This window comes from Carassius auratus, chromosome 35, assembly GCF_003368295.1.
Source record: "Carassius auratus strain Wakin chromosome 35, ASM336829v1, whole genome shotgun sequence".
NCBI classification, from domain to species: Eukaryota; Metazoa; Chordata; class Actinopteri; order Cypriniformes; family Cyprinidae; genus Carassius; species Carassius auratus.
Window position 1 is genome coordinate 12,012,385 of NC_039277.1, and position 18,747 is coordinate 12,031,131.

At 37.6% G+C, this 18,747-nt stretch overlaps 1 protein-coding gene across 4 annotated transcripts in view; it reads right to left on the reverse strand.

The window, feature by feature from the left end:
* The window catches only part of LOC113054412 (homeobox protein cut-like 1), a 110,682-nt gene that overhangs the window by 51,390 nt on the left and 40,545 nt on the right, over window positions 1–18,747 (reverse strand). For all 4 annotated transcript variants that reach the window (XM_026219947.1, XM_026219948.1, XM_026219949.1 and 1 more), the window contains exon 3: window positions 7,996–8,043. In XM_026219947.1, the coding sequence (XP_026075732.1) occupies window positions 7,996–8,043 (48 nt within the window). The remainder of the gene's footprint in view (window positions 1–7,995; window positions 8,044–18,747) is intronic.

The following is an 18,747-nucleotide window of genomic DNA, read 5'->3' on the forward strand; positions in this document are numbered from 1 at the left end:
TGGGTGATTCCCTAATAAGCTTAAAACACAGTGTAAACAAATATTGTTAAAGTGACTATTCATTTTAATTACATTGGACTATTATTATTAAAGGTTTTCATGCCGGGATCCACATAATTTATCAATAAGATAAATAATGGTAAACAATAAATAGATGATATTCAAGTTTTATTGTATATTATTTTGTCTAAATAAAAAAAATTAAGCACTAAAATCAGTTGCTTTAAATGCGACAAGTGAATTTAGGCATCACAATATTAAAATTCATAGTATAAATATATAAGTAATATATATTTTTAACATTTTCTATATTAGGGGCTTATCGCTATGCATTTTGGGGCTGCTTTCTCCACACTGGGTACATTGCTTGGCTAAAATGAGCTATCTTATGAGGCAGCATAATAAGGTTGCCTACCTTTTGGGGACAGCTTTTGAGTTGGAACCAATACTGCCTCTTTGGCCAATTCACTAGGTTTGGAATAGTACAGAAACAGTATTTCCACCCAATGTAACATTTCTTAAGCTGCTAAGAACTGCATTTATCAGTGTCTTAAAAATGTGACAACCAAAGCCAGGAGAAATGTCTTGGATCGACACAAACAGATCAGAGTGATTGTCTTCAGTAGGGTGTGGTGAACCACATACAGAAATTATAAAATGCCATTGCAGCACTTTCCCACCGTGCAACTCTGATGATGACAGCGTGCTGTAGAACCAGCATGCAGTCTGGCCCAACTGGGCCAAATCTAACAAACTCGGTCAAACCTGAGAGGAAACAAGAACCCAAATCAGTACAGCCTGTATACAGTAATTTAAGAGCTGCTAAAAACTGAACCAAATCTTCACCTAGATTAACCCGAGTTCTACATTCTAACAGCTGGAGCAAAGACCTGGAAAATTCCAGAAACTCAAATTTGAAATGGATTCTCAAGATTCTAGAACTCAATGTTATGATTACTGACAAAAACAAAAACACACACAAAAATTTGTTGTTTACTAATATATGTCATATATAATAATAATAATAATAATAATAATAAATACTAACAGTTATAATACAAATATAAAAAAATAATATAGCTGAGAATAAAAAATCTGTGTTTATGACCTTGTTAAAAATTATTTTTAGAAAATTGCACTTAACATTGAATGTAATGAGAGGGGCGGGGCCGAGAGCCATGGGAACGGAGCGAGGCCGGTGGAGTTAACAAGAATGCGCGACACCTGCGCAACACTGGTCTCGAGTCCCACGGAGGAGCTCCGGAAGGATAAAAGAAGTGTCAACAGTGTTAGACGAGAGAGAACCAGGCCTGGATTTTATTGTGTGTTTTGGTCATTTTTCTGCGCGACAGTCGTCTATGAGGGGCTTTTGCGCTATTCTGCGTTTATTTTGTTATTAAAGTTTTATTTCAATGTTCGCCGGTTCCCGTCTCCTCCTTCCCATACTACGAACTGTGTTACAATGATTTTACTGATTTGCACGTGAATTTTGGCTTTTTATGGAGGAGCAAAAGCACACAGCTAGAAAGGGGGCAGAATGGGGTGAAATAACGGTTTTATCTCAATTATTGGATTTTTATAATCGTTAGAAATAGACATCGAAACTTTATTTCGATTAATTGCACAACTCTAGTACAAATACCACTAGTATATAATTATACCTTCACTAGTTTCATTAGTACATTACTAGATACTCATTAGTGCCTTCATTTTAGCACCATTAATTGTTCAAAAAAAAAATCACTTATGCTGTGCTTATCGACATTTTGGTTGTTTTTACAAGACATCACAATGGTCACATAAGAGAGTTCATAAAATTCAGAGTTTCCATACTGTAATTAAAAGTTTGACGAAGACGCAAGCGGTTTTTAAAGGATGGGAACTTGTAATTATGGTAATTCTGGCATGACGTGAATGCAGCATCAGATCCTCCAGGGTTCTTCAAAATACTAGAGCTCAAAGCCTTCAATAGATCCTGCACATGTCAGTCTTTCTAAGCCTCACTCAAACGGCAGTACCCAACACCCAAAAACAATGTGGTCTGAATCAACAGTATTGCTTTTATCCATTAAGAAAATGTGGAACTCCTGTGCTGTTTACATGTTCACAAGTGTTGTGTGTTTGGTCTTCCAGCAGCGGAACATCAAATAAAAGCTGTAAATCTGCAGCCCCGAGACTGCCGGCCTTGATGGATGGAACAGGGCAGTTGCCACTGTAAATATCCAACATGTAACAGACTTTTCACTCCTATGGGAAAGAAATTAAACATTTTCAGATGTTTCTTGCCGGAAAACATCTGGATCGGCCGAGGCAGGGCCAAGTTCTGCAGCCCTCTTGCAGATGGAGCAATTAAACTTGCCTCTCTTACACTCTCTCACTCGGCACGGGTCCACGTCTACCCCTGAAATCCAGCAGGAACCAAAGACAGTTTTTCAACTCTGAGCTCTGAACTCGACAGAGCACAGAGGAGGTAAAGAGACTGTAAGGCATCCTAGAATCAGGCAGAAGCGGCGTGTATGACTTTGTGGTTACCATCAGCAGCTCTGCATAGGTTATCTGCTCTTCTCTTACTCTGCTACCAGCTCAATCTGACGGCCTGAGCATCTGGCATCATCATGCTGCGGGACATACACACAAAGTCATGCAAAGAGCCTCACAGACATTAGACCCTTCAAATATACACATACAAACGGACACACATCAGGGCTAGTTGTCATGCATGAAAATCTGTCACAAAAGTTTCACTACCTTTTTTTTTATTTCACTTTTGTTCAGCAAGGATGCATTAAATTGATCAAAAGTGACAGTATAGATAGAACATACTGAAAAATCAATCCTAAAAAAAAATAATTAAGAATCACAGCATATTAGAATGAACACAAGAATAAATTACATTTATAATATAGACAAACAGAAAACGGTTATTTTAATATTTCACAATATTTCATTGATCAAATGCAGCCTTAAGCATATGATTTTTTTTTCTTTCAAAAACATAAAAAACTACTTTTTTACAGTTTTTTTTTAAACCTGAGAAACATTAAGTAAAAAGTGTGACAAATATATCCCCAGTTTCCCCTACAATACATTTCACACCAAACACACATTTACACAAACACACACAGTCAGTTCCGCCTCTTTTGAACCATACAACACACAGACTATGTAGCATCAAAAGCATGCCAGTTTAAACAGCATTATTCCCTTATGGTACAGTCGGAACAGGGACTGAGAAGGGTGGGGGGAACAGTTATAAATAGCTCTTGTTTCTGTGAGGGAGCACAGACTTGGCACTGCTGATAGCAGAGTCAGAAAACTCCATTAGTTCTACTGACCTGCATCGCCCTCCAAACAGACCCTCGAGTTTCTTTTAGTTCTGTTTTTGTCTCATTTTTGGTAGACTTAGAGTGACAGGAAATTATTAAGGAGGGAAATGAGTGGTGCACACTGCAGATTCAAACCTACATCTCCCACATGAGCACCAAGGCTAAACGTGTCAGAAGAACATGCATCAGAAAGAGATCGCTAGGTGATTACCTACATAAACAGATTCACAACCTACACACATACACTTTAACTTTGTTTGCCTATATATATAGACAGTTTAACGATCTCAGATTCATCCGTCACTGGATCCAAACTCATTTAGCCGAGCTGCCACTAACCTCGTCTCTCCTCAGCACTTGGCCATCTTGAGTCTCTGCAGACTCCGGCCCACTGAAATTACTGCACAATTACATCAAATCAATACTGACTTCCAAATCTGTAGAACTTCCAGGGCACTCTGTAAACGGCTGCCAGAGTGATGAGCTCTCTTCACCGAGATCTTTGCTGGCGGGTCAACTTACTCCCTCCCTCTCTCAGTCTCGCACTCTTTTCTTTCAGAATGTTGAATTTTCCACTTTGTAATGAAGATTATTTATTATCAAAATGAAGCTTGAGATAAGAAGCTAAATGCGGGCAAATCGGGAATAAGTGGTCTCAGATCAAAATGAAAAATTTGAGGGAAACAAAGTTAATGTAAATAAAATAAGCACATGACTGATGGCTAGAGCAAGGACCACGGCAGAGTAAACGAACATCTAACAAAATAAACAAAACGAAAATAAGCAGTGCTATAGGACTTTTTTTCTTTGTTCATGTTTTATCTCAAACAGCGCACCATGTGAAACAAAACAAAAAAACAAAACACAACACAAAACATAAAACATAAAACAAAACATAAAACAAAAAAACTAAACACAAAAAAACTAAAACAAAAAAAAACTAAACAAAAAACAATTAGATGACTGGCTATACCAATTTTTTTCGTCTCGCTTGGTAATGTCTTATCTTAAGTAGGGTGAGCCAGCACCACCTCAGGTACCATCACCCCAAAAAAAAAAAAAACATCCGAGGTTATAGGCTACTATGCAGTCCATCAAGCCTTTTTGAACATCTGTAACATGTGGCTTTGCCTCTGGGGCAGAAGTATAAATGAGCAAAAACTCTTTACAATTAAGTACAGTGACCCCCCTCACCCCTCGTCTCTGATTTACACACACATGCATGTGCAACCCCAAAAAGGGCCCCAGCCGCGTGCTGTGTACAGCTCCCTATTGTACTCTCATTTCCTGACAGGAAAAGAGGAGGCTCTCGCTCTCTCTAACAAAAAAAAATGACATGTGGCAAGGACTCTGCAGTGACCCACGAGATCAGTGTCAGTCTGACTCAAACGTGCTATTTTAACAAACCCACCGTTACAGGAAAACGGAAGATAGAAATTAAACTGAAAAAAAAAAAAACATTCACCCACTGCTAACGGTTGTATTAATTGCTCTGTCTGCCATTATGAATTATATATGTGCTCTATCTTTTTGTTTAAAATTGGTGCTGTAAAATTGAAGTCTCTTCGTCTATTTTAAGATTTAATGGACGGTCAGACTGACAAGACCAAACACATGCGATCCCATCCCTCCCGCCAATTATCGTCAAATAGCTGACGTCTGAGAAAAATGCCCGAAAAATTGTACATTTCTGGTCGGAGCAGTCAGGCTGTTTTGGTCAAGGTCAGGCACTGTCAATAAGGAAAATATTTTACGACGAAAAATAATAGATGGTTTGAAAAGATTTAGCTGTTAGAATGGTGGGATAAGGATTTATTTTTAACCGAGCAGTGATTTGAAGTGGGGCGACTACCTCTGTTAATAACAGGCTAGTCCTCGAGAACACCGCTCCGAAACCACAATGAGCTATAATGGAGCAGTTAGCCAGCGGTACTGGCTCATGAGAGGAGAACAGAGAGCCACTACTCACAGCGCACTCTTCATCAAAGTTACATGCGGCATGGAAGAGCCGCATCTAGCTGCGAGCCGAGCCCCCTCGACAGCCTCTTAATAAAAGGTGCTGCTGAAGCCTGTCAAACGCTGCATTACATATACAGAAACATACTTTAACAGATAGTGGAAGTGTTTTTGAGGTCAAAGGAAAGGAAAATTGACACATACTTCTCACTTTCCTTCTCTTTTATTATTTCTGAACTAATCTGCCACTTTATTAGACAGAATAGCAAAAGAGCAGAAAATTATTGAGGGAAGGAGACAACGGGATTTCCACTTTATATATATATATATATATATATATATATATATATATAAAAATAAAAAAATGTAAGAGTGGATGAACAACAAACAGCCTGGAAAAATAGGCAAAAAATTTAATGTAAAAAAAAAAAATGGTAATAAGGTGGTATAAAATATTCTTTCAGTAAGTCCAACTAATGCTACCAATGTGCTACCAAAAGTAGAATTCCATTACTCTGGGATTTTGGACAGTGTCATACTAATATCATGTATTTTGGACATGCATCATGTATTTTCTATTATAATATCACTTTTAAATTCACTGAACAAAATATAAATCAAATAAATAGAAAAATAATAAAATATTTATTTTATTTGACTTAAAAATTAAGTCAAATAAAATAATTAAAATGTCTACTCTGACCTTACAACCTTACAGCACTGAGTAAAAACTATTCAGTAGCATGGTATTATGACAATGACTGTATCCCCTTTAAAAGACGATGGGCCAGACTCCTCTGGAGCGGAGCCTGTTCAACATAAAAAAGCTAACACTAAGTCTGAACCCAAAGTCTGAATTTGGCAGTTAAATACCTTACAAACCTCAAACTGAAAGGCTTACTGTTTAAAAGCGCAGCTATTTTTAGTTTATGAATATCTTTTCAGATAATTTAATACTACTAGTATAGAAGAGCTAAAACATTTAATAGTTCTCATACTTGAGTTGGCTGGTAACACTCACAGCGAGTTATTCAGCAAAACATAATCAAACCTAATCAAACACGGTTTGATATCACGCAACAGTACAACTAATTGACTGAATTACCAAGGAACATTAGGTGTAACTCTTTTAGCAAAACACAGCCTGCATCGGACTAAATAGACCTTAATTAACTTAACGTTTTTATTAAGAAGGTTAGGCTAGAAAACAAAACTCATTCAATATCTATTATTATGATACTTCTATTATTATGAGTATGTGCTGCAGAGGGCATTTGAATATCTGTTACCCACCAGTTGACAACCAAAGATCTAAATTTAAAAATTCTAAATTAGATTTAGCCAAGTATAAAAATGACTTGGCACAATAATAGAGGTGTAGACATCCTTTCAAAAGAAAAAACTTATTTACACCTTAAAGTGAACCCCAAAAAAATAATTATAATTATAAAATCTCTTTGAAAAAGCTTTTTAGATTCGGGAGTCCATCATTCTGGCTCGTCCCAGAACAAATAGACTTACCTGGCACCATTAAGATTTCACTCTCATCCAATAAATGGAAATAAAAGAGCAGACCAGCAAATAGCAAGAACATATTAAAACTGTCTGATCTAATTAGATACTGACAAAATATGGAGGCTTTGTAAGACAAAAGCAGACCTCAAGTAGCAGGAAAACAAACTGTCATGTAACGTTATTGACTGTCGAGAGTATAATCGGAGCAGAGAGAGGGCCATCTTACACCAGATCTGTGTCTATTCAGCCCTTTCCTTACAAGAAGGGTTGTGAGATTCATTGGTGTGTGCGTGATAAAGTCATATTCGCTGTGTAAAGCAATGAGGAGAGGATAGTTTAACCGTAGTAGCTTTGACTGAACTTAAATCAACTGAAACCATCACTAATTTTCTCCTCCCTACACAGATCCATCACATAACCAAACTCTAATAGCATTTCACCTGTGTTAATACTAAAATACACTAAAAGTCAAAAGTATGTTGACACAGGGAGATCAAATTAAGCATACAGCCATTTTTAGAAGATGCACCTTTTCTGTTCCAGCAGGTGTCCTTATACTATTGATCATGTATTTTTACTACAAGTGTAAAACTTTATTTTGAGCCATTAAACCCATAATTACTGAATTTATTAGAATTACTTAATATCATCAAATGCAATACATATCTGTTTTTTTTTTTTTAAATAGCTCCATGTTTAAGGAACGGTCACATTTACTGTCACTGTGTGAATTTTCTCAGACGATATCCAGCCATATCAACAGGAATCCAGCAATCTTGAATTTCGCGAATAGGGGGGAGAATTCCCCACATAGATTTTGCAGCAGGTTCGTTTACATGCACAAAGGTAGCTATTCTAAGATAAAATAGTCAAATAAAAATTTTTGGATAACGCTGTTTTCAAACAAGTTTCCCAGAACACTCCCCCCATCTGCAATTGGCTGGTCATACAAATAGTCCCACCCCCCAACTCACTCCATTGGTTAAGCCAGTTCAGCTGTTGCTAGATTTAGGTGCTCAAACAAACAGAAAAATGTTTTCATAGCACCTCAGAGCCACAGTGTTTACACATTTGAAGGGCAACAACATACAAATGGCTCATTTATAGCTGTTCTGGGGATAAAAGTAAGTATTTAAACATAAAAAATGATACTTCACTACAGTTTAAGGCAAGTAAAACATTTAAGAAGGCGACTCACCTCTGCTTGGAAGCCCTTCAGCAAAGGAGCTATCTGTTTACGCAAATCCTGAAAGACAAAAAAAAGAGACAAAGATGAACTATTATTTTACTATATTAGATTCTGAAGACCGTTTGAAAGATTTCTTTTCAATGTAGCATGTGTAGAACTCAGGATATTGGGAGTAGACAATACCAGGCATCTGATCAAAGATGGAGAAAAATAACTGGGAGAAAGAAAAAAAACACACAAAATGCATTCAAATGGATATCTTAATTTATCAAATGTACCAGGGCTGGTTTTGTTCTCTTCGAAAGAGGAAAAAACACACAGCGAGTGCACACACGTGTAAGCATACACACAATAGCGATCTCACACAAAAGTGTATCATCACCTTGTGCAGCTTCTGAGTATGAGCAAAGGACAGTGTGTGCTTTAAGGAGTGTGTGTGTATGCATTCACACTCTTTCTCGCTCTCTTTCTCTCCTGATATGCCCTTGTTTTTTCCCTTGCACGAGTTCTCCATGACTCAGTCCCCTTTACTGCAAAAACTGCTCATGCAACAACAGCGAGAACAAAAAGCAAAGTGCAGCACCACATGTACGCACGCATGTGTTTGTGCTACAGCCGTACGGTTAAATGAGAAAAAAGACATAATTAGTTCTCGAGAAAGATTTACAACTGTAATCTATTACTACATCACCTTGTCAAAGTTATATTTGCTTTTCAGCTCATGTTTCTGAGTGATACAAAATTTTCATTTAAAAGAATCAAAAAAAAAATCTCCTGGTAAAAAACAAACCGTGTCTTTGTTTCAAGTTCAGATGGCAGCACACCTCCCTCCTCTTGCAGGCCCTTACAGTCGAGTAATTTTGATGCTGTGGTATTAAAGTATATCAGATTAAGATGAACATCAATGCCTCTTTCATTTGAACATAGGGTGGGTGTTTCAACATGAAATGACATTACACATGGCTGTGAATAAATCACCGGGCAGGACAAAAAGCCCTCACATTAAAAGTCTGTATAGGAATGCCTACCATGCACAAACACATTACTGAACGCTGGGGCCGAATAAAACGGCGCCCTGAGTGCTGTAATCGGCAGGACGCAGGCCATTACGCTACTGCGGCATGAAGATATACACATCATTAGCGAAGCCGCTCGCGTTTCATTAGCAGTGTAGGAGTCACCATAGCAGATATATTTAATATAATGGGCAAGAGAGAATTGGATTTTTACAGGAAAAGTAGCAAAAAGTCCTCCTCCTCAGTCCATCCACTCCAAACTGTCTTTATGGTTTTATCAAGCGTTGAGTTATGATCAGAGTATAATATTTACTAATTTGGGATAATACACTATGGACAAACCGGTCTAAATGTAACTTTTATGTGATCTTAAAAGCATTTTAATCTAAAGATATCCGCTTAAATGTCTCAAAATTGGTTTTGTAAGCAAATGTCTACTGAATTTCTTCAGAATATTAACATCTTACGTGAATAAAATGATATGTAATACAATTATTATATCATATTGTTAGATTTTATTATCACAAATTAAATGCTTGTTAGAACTCAAAGTGTAGGGAAAAAGTGCTACTTTGTGTAAAACAACAAAAAATAAATATAATATAGTATATTCTTGGTAATTCTCATACTTAAATGTGTTATTACTTTAATTCTAACATAATAAATGTAGAAAATAATACCTAAAAACATGCGTCCAAAAATGTGAATGTTTTATGTTTTACGTTTTTCATAAAAATATCATGTTAATTTAATAAATATAATGTAAATTGGCCATTTAAAAAAATGTGTATATATTCATGGTAATTCTGTTTTGTGAATTGCTGATATGATGCTTATAAGTATTACTATTGCATCACCTATCAGTTATCCTACTACTCTTAAAATATAAATATAAAAATTTGGGCTTCTGTAGAAATCCCAGTGACCAACACCACTATCAATGCTAAACCTTCACCTGCCGATGAATACGGTCATCGGTACAACAAAAACAGTGTAAGCTGTGTATACACAAAACATGTCAGCCAGGCTGATTGAGATGGGCATGTAACACAATGACAAGGCAAGACTGCTGCAAACAGCTGACGTCTGCATGTCTCACTCGTGTTTGGAGAGAAAGAGCGCTGGCAGAAGTGGTGGAGGGGAGCTCTGACCCCACTGCACTCTTCATCTTCCCAGAGCGAGCAGCTGGGCCTCTGTTCCCGCTCTCCCGCCCGCACTGGCTACTGTACAGATGACATTTATGTAAGTGCCAAACCAGAGGGGCCCACGTGACCAGGAGGAAACATCTCTCAACATCTGGTTTCAACATAATGCTCGGGGCCTGGCCAAAAGAGAGTCCCCCTACCCGCTTTGAGCAGTGCTCTTGTACTCCCAAATTTTTCTCTGCAGATGCTGTCTGCCTGCATTCGTACGTAAAGACAGCAGTACATAAAAGTACATTTATTGTGTTAGCGAATGGATAAAAAGCTTGCAATAAAAGTACATCTCCAGGAAGCGGGCCAAGTTTGAGCATGTGCAAGTCATTGGTAAATCCAGGGGGGTCTGAAGACGGAAACACAATCTGTCGGACTACTGCTACACGGAAAGAGACGGTGAGGTCAAAACGTGACGTGACGGAAGCTTAACAGCTGAACGAGCAAAACTGATCCACGCAAACTGCAAATCATAGTTACCGTCAAGCTATGAATCAAATATTTGGTCACTGTGAGATTATCAGCCTCATATATGATTTCAGATTTTTTATCATTTTAGTCTTTTAAGTAAATATTGATACATACACATCCTAATTGCTGTTATTACATTGTATTATCTTATATGACATACTGTAATCAGCTTCAGAAATCAACTTAGAAATAGTTACCCCTTTAACAGATTTTAAGGGGCATTTTAACCTCTATGAGCACACAGTTTCAAACAGAAGTCATTACATATTTGTATGTATATATGCACATATGCTTCTAGGGGGCTTTGTGAGAGACACTGCAGTCAATCAACCAGCAGAAACACATTTTCCTGTGTCCCCACATCCAGATCCACCTTAAGTCTCTGAAAGGCATCCCCTCCTCTAGCACGCTGCATCTTTAAACCCGACAGTTTGGCAGATTACACAGCTGCATGGGCCAGCCTGGTGAATTATTTACCATCAACGCCAGCCTTTCCCTCCTCCCACTCGATCCATTATATAGCTCACCGCATGCCAACTGGTCCTGGCACGCTGGCATCAAAGCCGAGCCAGGCCAGGGCTGCTTTAAGCTGCTTGTGTCTGCCATAATGCCATCTTAGCTTGGTAGGTACGGTGATCAACAGATCGGTTTAATCGTATCTGACTGACCGAGAGAATATACACAGGACGGATTGTGGAAAATGATGGACACCCATCATTTTCCTAAATCCTCCTTTCTTTCTAGACAGATGCAGGTCAAAATCTATTTTCACACACATTCATGCTGCTTCTGCTTAAGGCGGAAATATTATTTAGACGCATAAGCGGAGTTAACTGCAAGCTTCTTCACCATTTTACCATATTGATTTCTGTGGCAAATTTGTTAAATAATGAATTTGAATATGGTTAAATTAGTTATCTTTGAATTTTTGTTTCTCAATGTGCGAAAAGAAAGAAAGCAGCAACCAAGAAAGAAAGAGAGAAAACATTATTCTGGGTGCTAAAACATGATTTTTCCAATTCATATAATAACTGAACTTGATTTGTAATTTTCGTAAACAACAGGCGCTAAAATTCTTCTGGATTTCTACGGTATTTTTGTGCAGCAGATTCTTAAATCCAGCACTTTCGGTAAGATTGAAGTTTCAGTATTAGATTTTATACAACAGTAATGAAGTAATGAAATAATGTTCAGCTCAGTGAATCTAGTTTTATGTTTTGGATTCTCCTGGAAAATGGCTACCGGCCTGTTCTGCGAGTCATAAATCTCACTAAATCCAGCGCTGGAAATGGTGGAAACAGGAAAGCACATGGTATCGCCTGTCCACTGGATGTCTTCTCTTGTCTTTTGCTGCCTTCTGGATGTAGAATTTCCATTCAACAAAGTCCAGGAGCATCATCTTGCTCGTTATTCAAAACTACACAGACACACACACACACTCATGCATAGACAGCAGACATGATGGATGAGAGGAGAGTTACACTGATAAGAGTAAGGCTGTTGTGCCTCCATTATAAAGGAACACACACACACACGCTTTCAAACATTCTACAGGATACAGAACTGTGGCATTTTACAGAAGGTGGCTGATACCAAAGTGCACTGTTAGCTTCTGTGCAAGAATCTATAATATCAGATGTTTTCCAGGTTCTTCGTGTAAAAAGGAAAAATAAAGGTGGTTTAGTGTTGCAGGACAGGCTGAACTTATGCTCATATTTCGCCAAAAGGATGGAAACGAAAGAAAACAATAGGAGGAATAGGAAAGCAGTAGAAGTTTACATTTTCTAAAGAAATCTTTACGATAATTCCTATATATGAGTGTGGTTCCTTATTTACATTTACATTAATTCATTTAGCTGACGCTTTTATCCAAAGTGACTTACAAGCAACTAGGGGTTAAGTGTCTTGCTCAGGGACACATTGGTGTCACACAGTGGATTCGAACCCGGGTCTCTCACACCAATGGCATGTGTCTTATCGACTGCGCTAAGGGTGGAAAAAAGCAACTTACAAATGAGGACAATCGAAGCAATCAAAATCAACAAAAGAGCAATGATATACAGTACAAGTGCTATAACAAGTTGCAATTAGCTATTACTTAGTTAATTAATTAGTTAGTTACCTTATAAATGTATAAAAGTTTAATTGGTTTGATTTGCTTGCCCATTAGCGGAATTTCACAGGCAAACAAATTCTAATCTGAAAAAAAAAAAAAATGAAAAAAAAAAAAATTTCAATAGTTAGCGATGTATGTGGCACAGCTAACAATGAAATCCCTTTCAACCAAGTAGCTTTTTGGTCAACACGGTAAATCCTGATTTTTGTAACTTGAACCTGCTACAAAATCTGTGTAGGAAAACTTTCCCATTTCATTCATACTGAAATGACTAGATTTCACCCACGAAAATAACAATGCTTGACCCCATCTTAAGTCTAATCACTGTGCTGTAGTTTAATACATAGCATTATTGATTTGAACAACCCTATAAGAAGAATCCACAACTGTAATAGTGATTCATTATGTATGAATCACAATTCTTATATTGTGCATCTGTGGTTACCTATTCCTCCCAAGTGTGTGTGTGTTTGTTTGCGTCTGTGTGCGCAGCTGTGCACGCATGTCTGCACTTGGGCGTGTCAGTGTCCCCTGTTCCGTGCTCCCACACCCTTAAGGTCACAGTCAATTAAAGCAGACATTGAACAGACCCCCATCGCATTCAGACCAGTTTCAACTCCACCTTAAAACTTACACGCTCTCTTAACCACCCATAAATACGAGAGGGAACGGTGCGCTGCATAACCATATAAATAAGAGTTGTTATTACAGTAGGATAAAACGAGAAATAGAGAGAAAATCAAGTATGTCTGGGGGTGGAGGGCCCCTGTTGGTCACGGTGAGATGGATGCCCCAGACGCTGGTCTGGTAATGAGGTCACGAAACTGTCAGACAGACCCCCAAACAAAGACACTGTGATCTAGGACCGGCCGCCTCTCAGACACATACTCTCTCGATGGAGGTTATCAATCACACACACACCCACCCTTTAATAATACACACCACAAATACTTAAATATCTTACTTAGAAAAAAAAAAAGGTTTAAAAATAAATTATAATATATTATAATATAGTTTTATTACATAATTTATATTTTGAAATTTCCATATTTTCATTTTTAGATTAACTGATTTCAGTATTTTTTTATTATTACATCAATAATAAATATTATGAATTTCCATATTTTCAGTCTATTCTTTTGTAATTTTTTATAGTTTCTTTTTTTCACATTTACATTGCTATTTATTTATCTCCGTTTTAGTGCTTTTATTATGTAAACTTATTTCAGTTAGCAGCCTTTATTCCTCGTAAAAAAATCTTTATCTAATATTTATATTTTATTTCAACTGAATTTTAAGCCACCACAAACAAATTGTAAAAGTTACTGACAACACAGAATAGAATATTTATATGGAATATTATATACATGAAAAATCTAAAATAGCTTACTATTTATAATTTTACGTAAAATGTAACTTTCATATTTTCATATGTACCAGTATATAAAAATGTGAAATAATTGTATAATGTAAATGATATATAAATAATATTTTTTTTTACCCTTTTCATCTCAAACATCACAGAATATTTTTCAAAAAGTGTCCCAGAAAACCTGCTTTATTCGACACATGGTGAGTTCAGGCCACCGTATAGGGGAGGAAAGGGTTAATGCAAATAAAGCCGGGAAAAAGAACTTTTCTTTAGCAATTAGTTCTGATGAGCAGGTTTGTTAGGCTGCAGCTATTGAAGATCTATTTATAGAGATTGCTTCAGGAGAAAAACCTGAGATGCGGCCATGCAGATCAGAGGGAGAGGAGGATGAAAGAAGGGAAATGAAAGAGGAAAAGGGGGGATGGTGAAAAAAGGGAGAAAGACATGGCCTTGTGCCTGAGAGGAATGCAGGGCAGCCTCTATCTGGTGATGAAACCGCGAATGACTGGACATATTGCCTACCCCCTTGCATTTGCATTTGTTTGTGTTTTTCTGCATTTGGTTTATTTTTACATCACCTGCTTGTGTCAAAAGTCTGGTTTGCACTTGTAGGTTCAGCTTAAAGCGGAATATGCAGTCATTAATTGACAGAATGACTCTACAAAGTGATTATTCATTCATGTGTGATGCATTTAAAATCGTTCACTCATTGACTATCCCCTATATAGTGAATGACACATAATGAGTGCCCTCAATTGTCCCTAAGGATTCATAAGAAGTCATCAACAACATTTATTCAGTACATTCAAAAAAATTATATATATATATATATATATATTTTTTTTTATTATATATATATATATATATATATATATATATATATATATATATATATATATTTTTTTTTTTTTTTTTTTCAAAAAATATTTAAACAATTAATTACATAACTACTAGGTAATGTAATTAAATAATTACAAAAAATTACAAATTACTAAAATTATTTTACCCATTACAGATCAGTTGCAGAGTGCACTATATAGTAAACGGTGTTTACTCAGAATTCGGATAACGCTACAAAATGGCTAACACCTCAAGTAGTGCACTATAAATATCACAAGGAGTGATTTCAGACACAAAGTCGGCGGGTTTGTGGACCAAACATTACAGACGAACATGTGGGAATGAGTTGTCCAATAAAAAATAAAAAAAAGTGCCTACCAGATATGTGTCTCAGGCTTTTTTCCATTCAGGGCGCATAATTGTCAGCATTCCTCCTAAAAGCATATTCCATGGAAACAGCCCCCCTCCACTCGCCTGAACCTTGTGAAAACTTTAAATAGTGTTTTATGTCGCACGATTATTTCTGCCTTGTAATTCTGTCAGGGGTTGAGGGGGTCTCGGGCTCTGAAAATTACCTCAAATAAAACATGTGGTGGGAGGAGGCAGATGCAAAAGTGTCTCTCGGAAAACACAAAGACACTTCAGAGGACACATAAAAGAGAAACGGACATAAACAGAGGACGAACGAACAGGGAACAGTGAGAATCTGCTAGATTTAACCATATTGGGTCAAAGAAGTGGAGGTGGCATGCACTGTAAAGCAATTAAATAAAGCTCAGAGCACCAGAACAAACACACAGCGCATGCTTAATGCACATTCACGTCACACGCCAGGATCATTCGGCAAAAAAAAAAAAAAAGCGCAACATCCATCGTACGCCAAGACTATAAATATAAAACACACACAACAATTTGTTACAGCTGAGAAGACATCTGTTTCACAGTGTCTGGACACAGAGCATGAACTACACTGGCTGTTTAATATAAAACATCAATTTAGAGGATAGGTTTCCAGGCCATACTGATTCAAGATCAGTGTTGAGATTGAGGAACAGAATTGCAAGAAGACTGCCAGCCCACCTCCCTCAAGAGAATCGCACAGCCCACAAATCAGTTTAATGTTTCACTGACAGTCATGGCTGTTCGCAGGAGGGACCACAACTGTGCAAAGCCCCCCCACACCACCACCCCGCTGCTGAATAAAGTCAAACTGAAGTCTGTTCTCCACAGACGTTCAGAACGGAGGATAGAAAACGGGGCTCTGTGTGCAGAAAGAAAGAAAGACGATGTAATCTTGTGGACAGGAGGAACGGGAGTGACTGTGTCTGGAAGGGATTGTGGGATTGTGTCTGTGGGACGGCAAAAAAAAAAAGCACACGTTGGAAAGGATAGGCTGTTTTGAAGGGAAGAGACCATGTCTGCGTGGAGAGGGGAGACTGTGTTCGCCTGGAAAGGAGAAACTGTTTGTTTGAAGAGGATAGACTGTGCTGTCTGTTAATGAGAGACTGGGTTTGAAAAGGAAAGACGTGTACGAGGAGAGATTAAAGAAAGGCTGTTTGAAGACTGTTGAAGAAAAGAGTTTGTGAAGGAGAGACTGTGTTAACTGGTAAAACTAAAGATTATAGGGCTGAAGAATTAATCGATATAAACCGAAATCGCAATAGTGTAATCATCAAATTGCAGAGGATGTGATTTTATTTAAAAAAACGTATGCATCATTTCAGAGTGAAGTGTGGCACTGTGTTCCTTCACACACGAGCAGCTCATGATCGGGTGTTTTCAGCATCTAAGAACGACTCAGTTCTCAGTAAATGCTGACACAAACGCAATGAACTTGCTTATAACATGCATTTGGGAATGCAATATGCACTACCCCTCTTCCCAAACTTGTAATGAGATGCATTATTAAAACAGCTGTCGGCAAATGTTTTAAAGGGCTTGGTAAAACTCGATGGTTGCTTAAAAAATTAAAGAAAGCCATTTACAAGCTTCATATTAGTATTGTAATTTTACAATTTTATAGTAAAATAAAATAATTATTATGTGGAATTTTACTATGATGGCTTTTATTAGTATTTTGATTTTGCTATAATAATTAATTACATTTTTGTATAATAATAATAATAGTTACTGTATTATTATTATCATATTTATATACAACCAACAAAGTTTTGGCCAATCTTTGCAGTCCTACAAACAAGCACAGCACTGGATTGTGCAACAAATTGTTTCTTTTCGAAGAGGAGTGTTTTTGTTACACTATTAAGGAGAAAATGAGTCATTAAACAAGATTGTTAGCTTAAAATGTACAGACTGTACCTATTTGAAGAGGTGAGCCTGTGTTCATTTTTCAATGAGAGACTGTGTTAGCCTGTAAATGAGAAACTGCATTAGCTTGCATTAGCATAGAGACACTGTGTTAGCATGTAAAGATCAGACTGTGTTGCTTGTAGAGGAGATACTGTGTATGTTTTGAGGAGGAGAGACAGTGTGTGCTTGAAAAATGGCGACTGTGCCTGTATGTGGAGGTCAGCGCGCCCCACTGTAGCAGAGGGAGCACACAGAGCGTAAACACATTAACGTCACTGTGCTGCTGTACGCTCGGCTGCATTCACAGACTCTGACTCATCAGGGCTGGAATGGGAAACAGAGGACACTGGCAAGAGGGAGGCCCAGTGCAGTCACACACTAACAACTGCCATACACTTGCAGACACATCATTAGACACAGGCACACAAACATATTCATTAAATAAATTACATAAACTACTAAAAATATACATCTAAAAAATATATTATTTATTGTAAATATTAGTAATGTAAAGGTAAATATATAAATATGCCCACACACACACATACATATTTATGTTAAAGATAAATATTTAAAAATGTTATTTATATATATATATATATATATATACACACATTTATTTTTATTTTTTTACACACACATACATATGTACATAGTGTTTGTATGGTGAGTCCTCAAAATGTGAATTACGCATTCTGATATTTAAATAAAGCTGTGCCAAAAAACCATCCCCACGACTGCAATTCAGAGAGAGAAAAAAAAACGGTCATCTGGAAAGCATCTGAGAAGGCTAAAACCTGAGAGTCTATGTCATGTAGTCCTGCGTGACATTAGTGGTTTACTAGCTGGTTTTACGTCCCGTTACAACCATCACACTTTACACAGTCTTTCATTAAGGGGAGCTGTAAACGTCAACAGCCATTACCTCATCTCCGAGAGCAAAGTCACATGGCCGGCATGACATTAGTCAATACTCCATATTGAAAAACACACATAAACACACACTAACTTACACCTTCCCTTGCCCATTTCTCTCTTACTATAAACAAGGTTTCTGCAGGTGCAAGTGGACCAGTGGAAATTTCAGTCCCGGTTCGCTCATCGACAGAAACAATATTATCATACACAATAATGGGTTTTCTGTGTTCAGCAAAGCACAGATTCCATTACAGCTAAAAGCAAACAGTGATGCTGTTGAGTCATGCCCGTTAAGCACTATAAATACAGACCTGCTCTGTGCTAATGGCCTGTAGCATGGCACCCTCGACCGCAGGTGGCAGATGGAGTGACGGGCAGAGACCTGGGCACAGGGCAGGGCTGGTGAAGGAACAGGACGGCCGCCGTCCATACATCAGAGCTCACTTTAAGCATTGTCACTCAGCACTGGCGAAAATATGGCAGCCACACCCAAATAAAGAGACGACAGGAATGATTGTCACATTA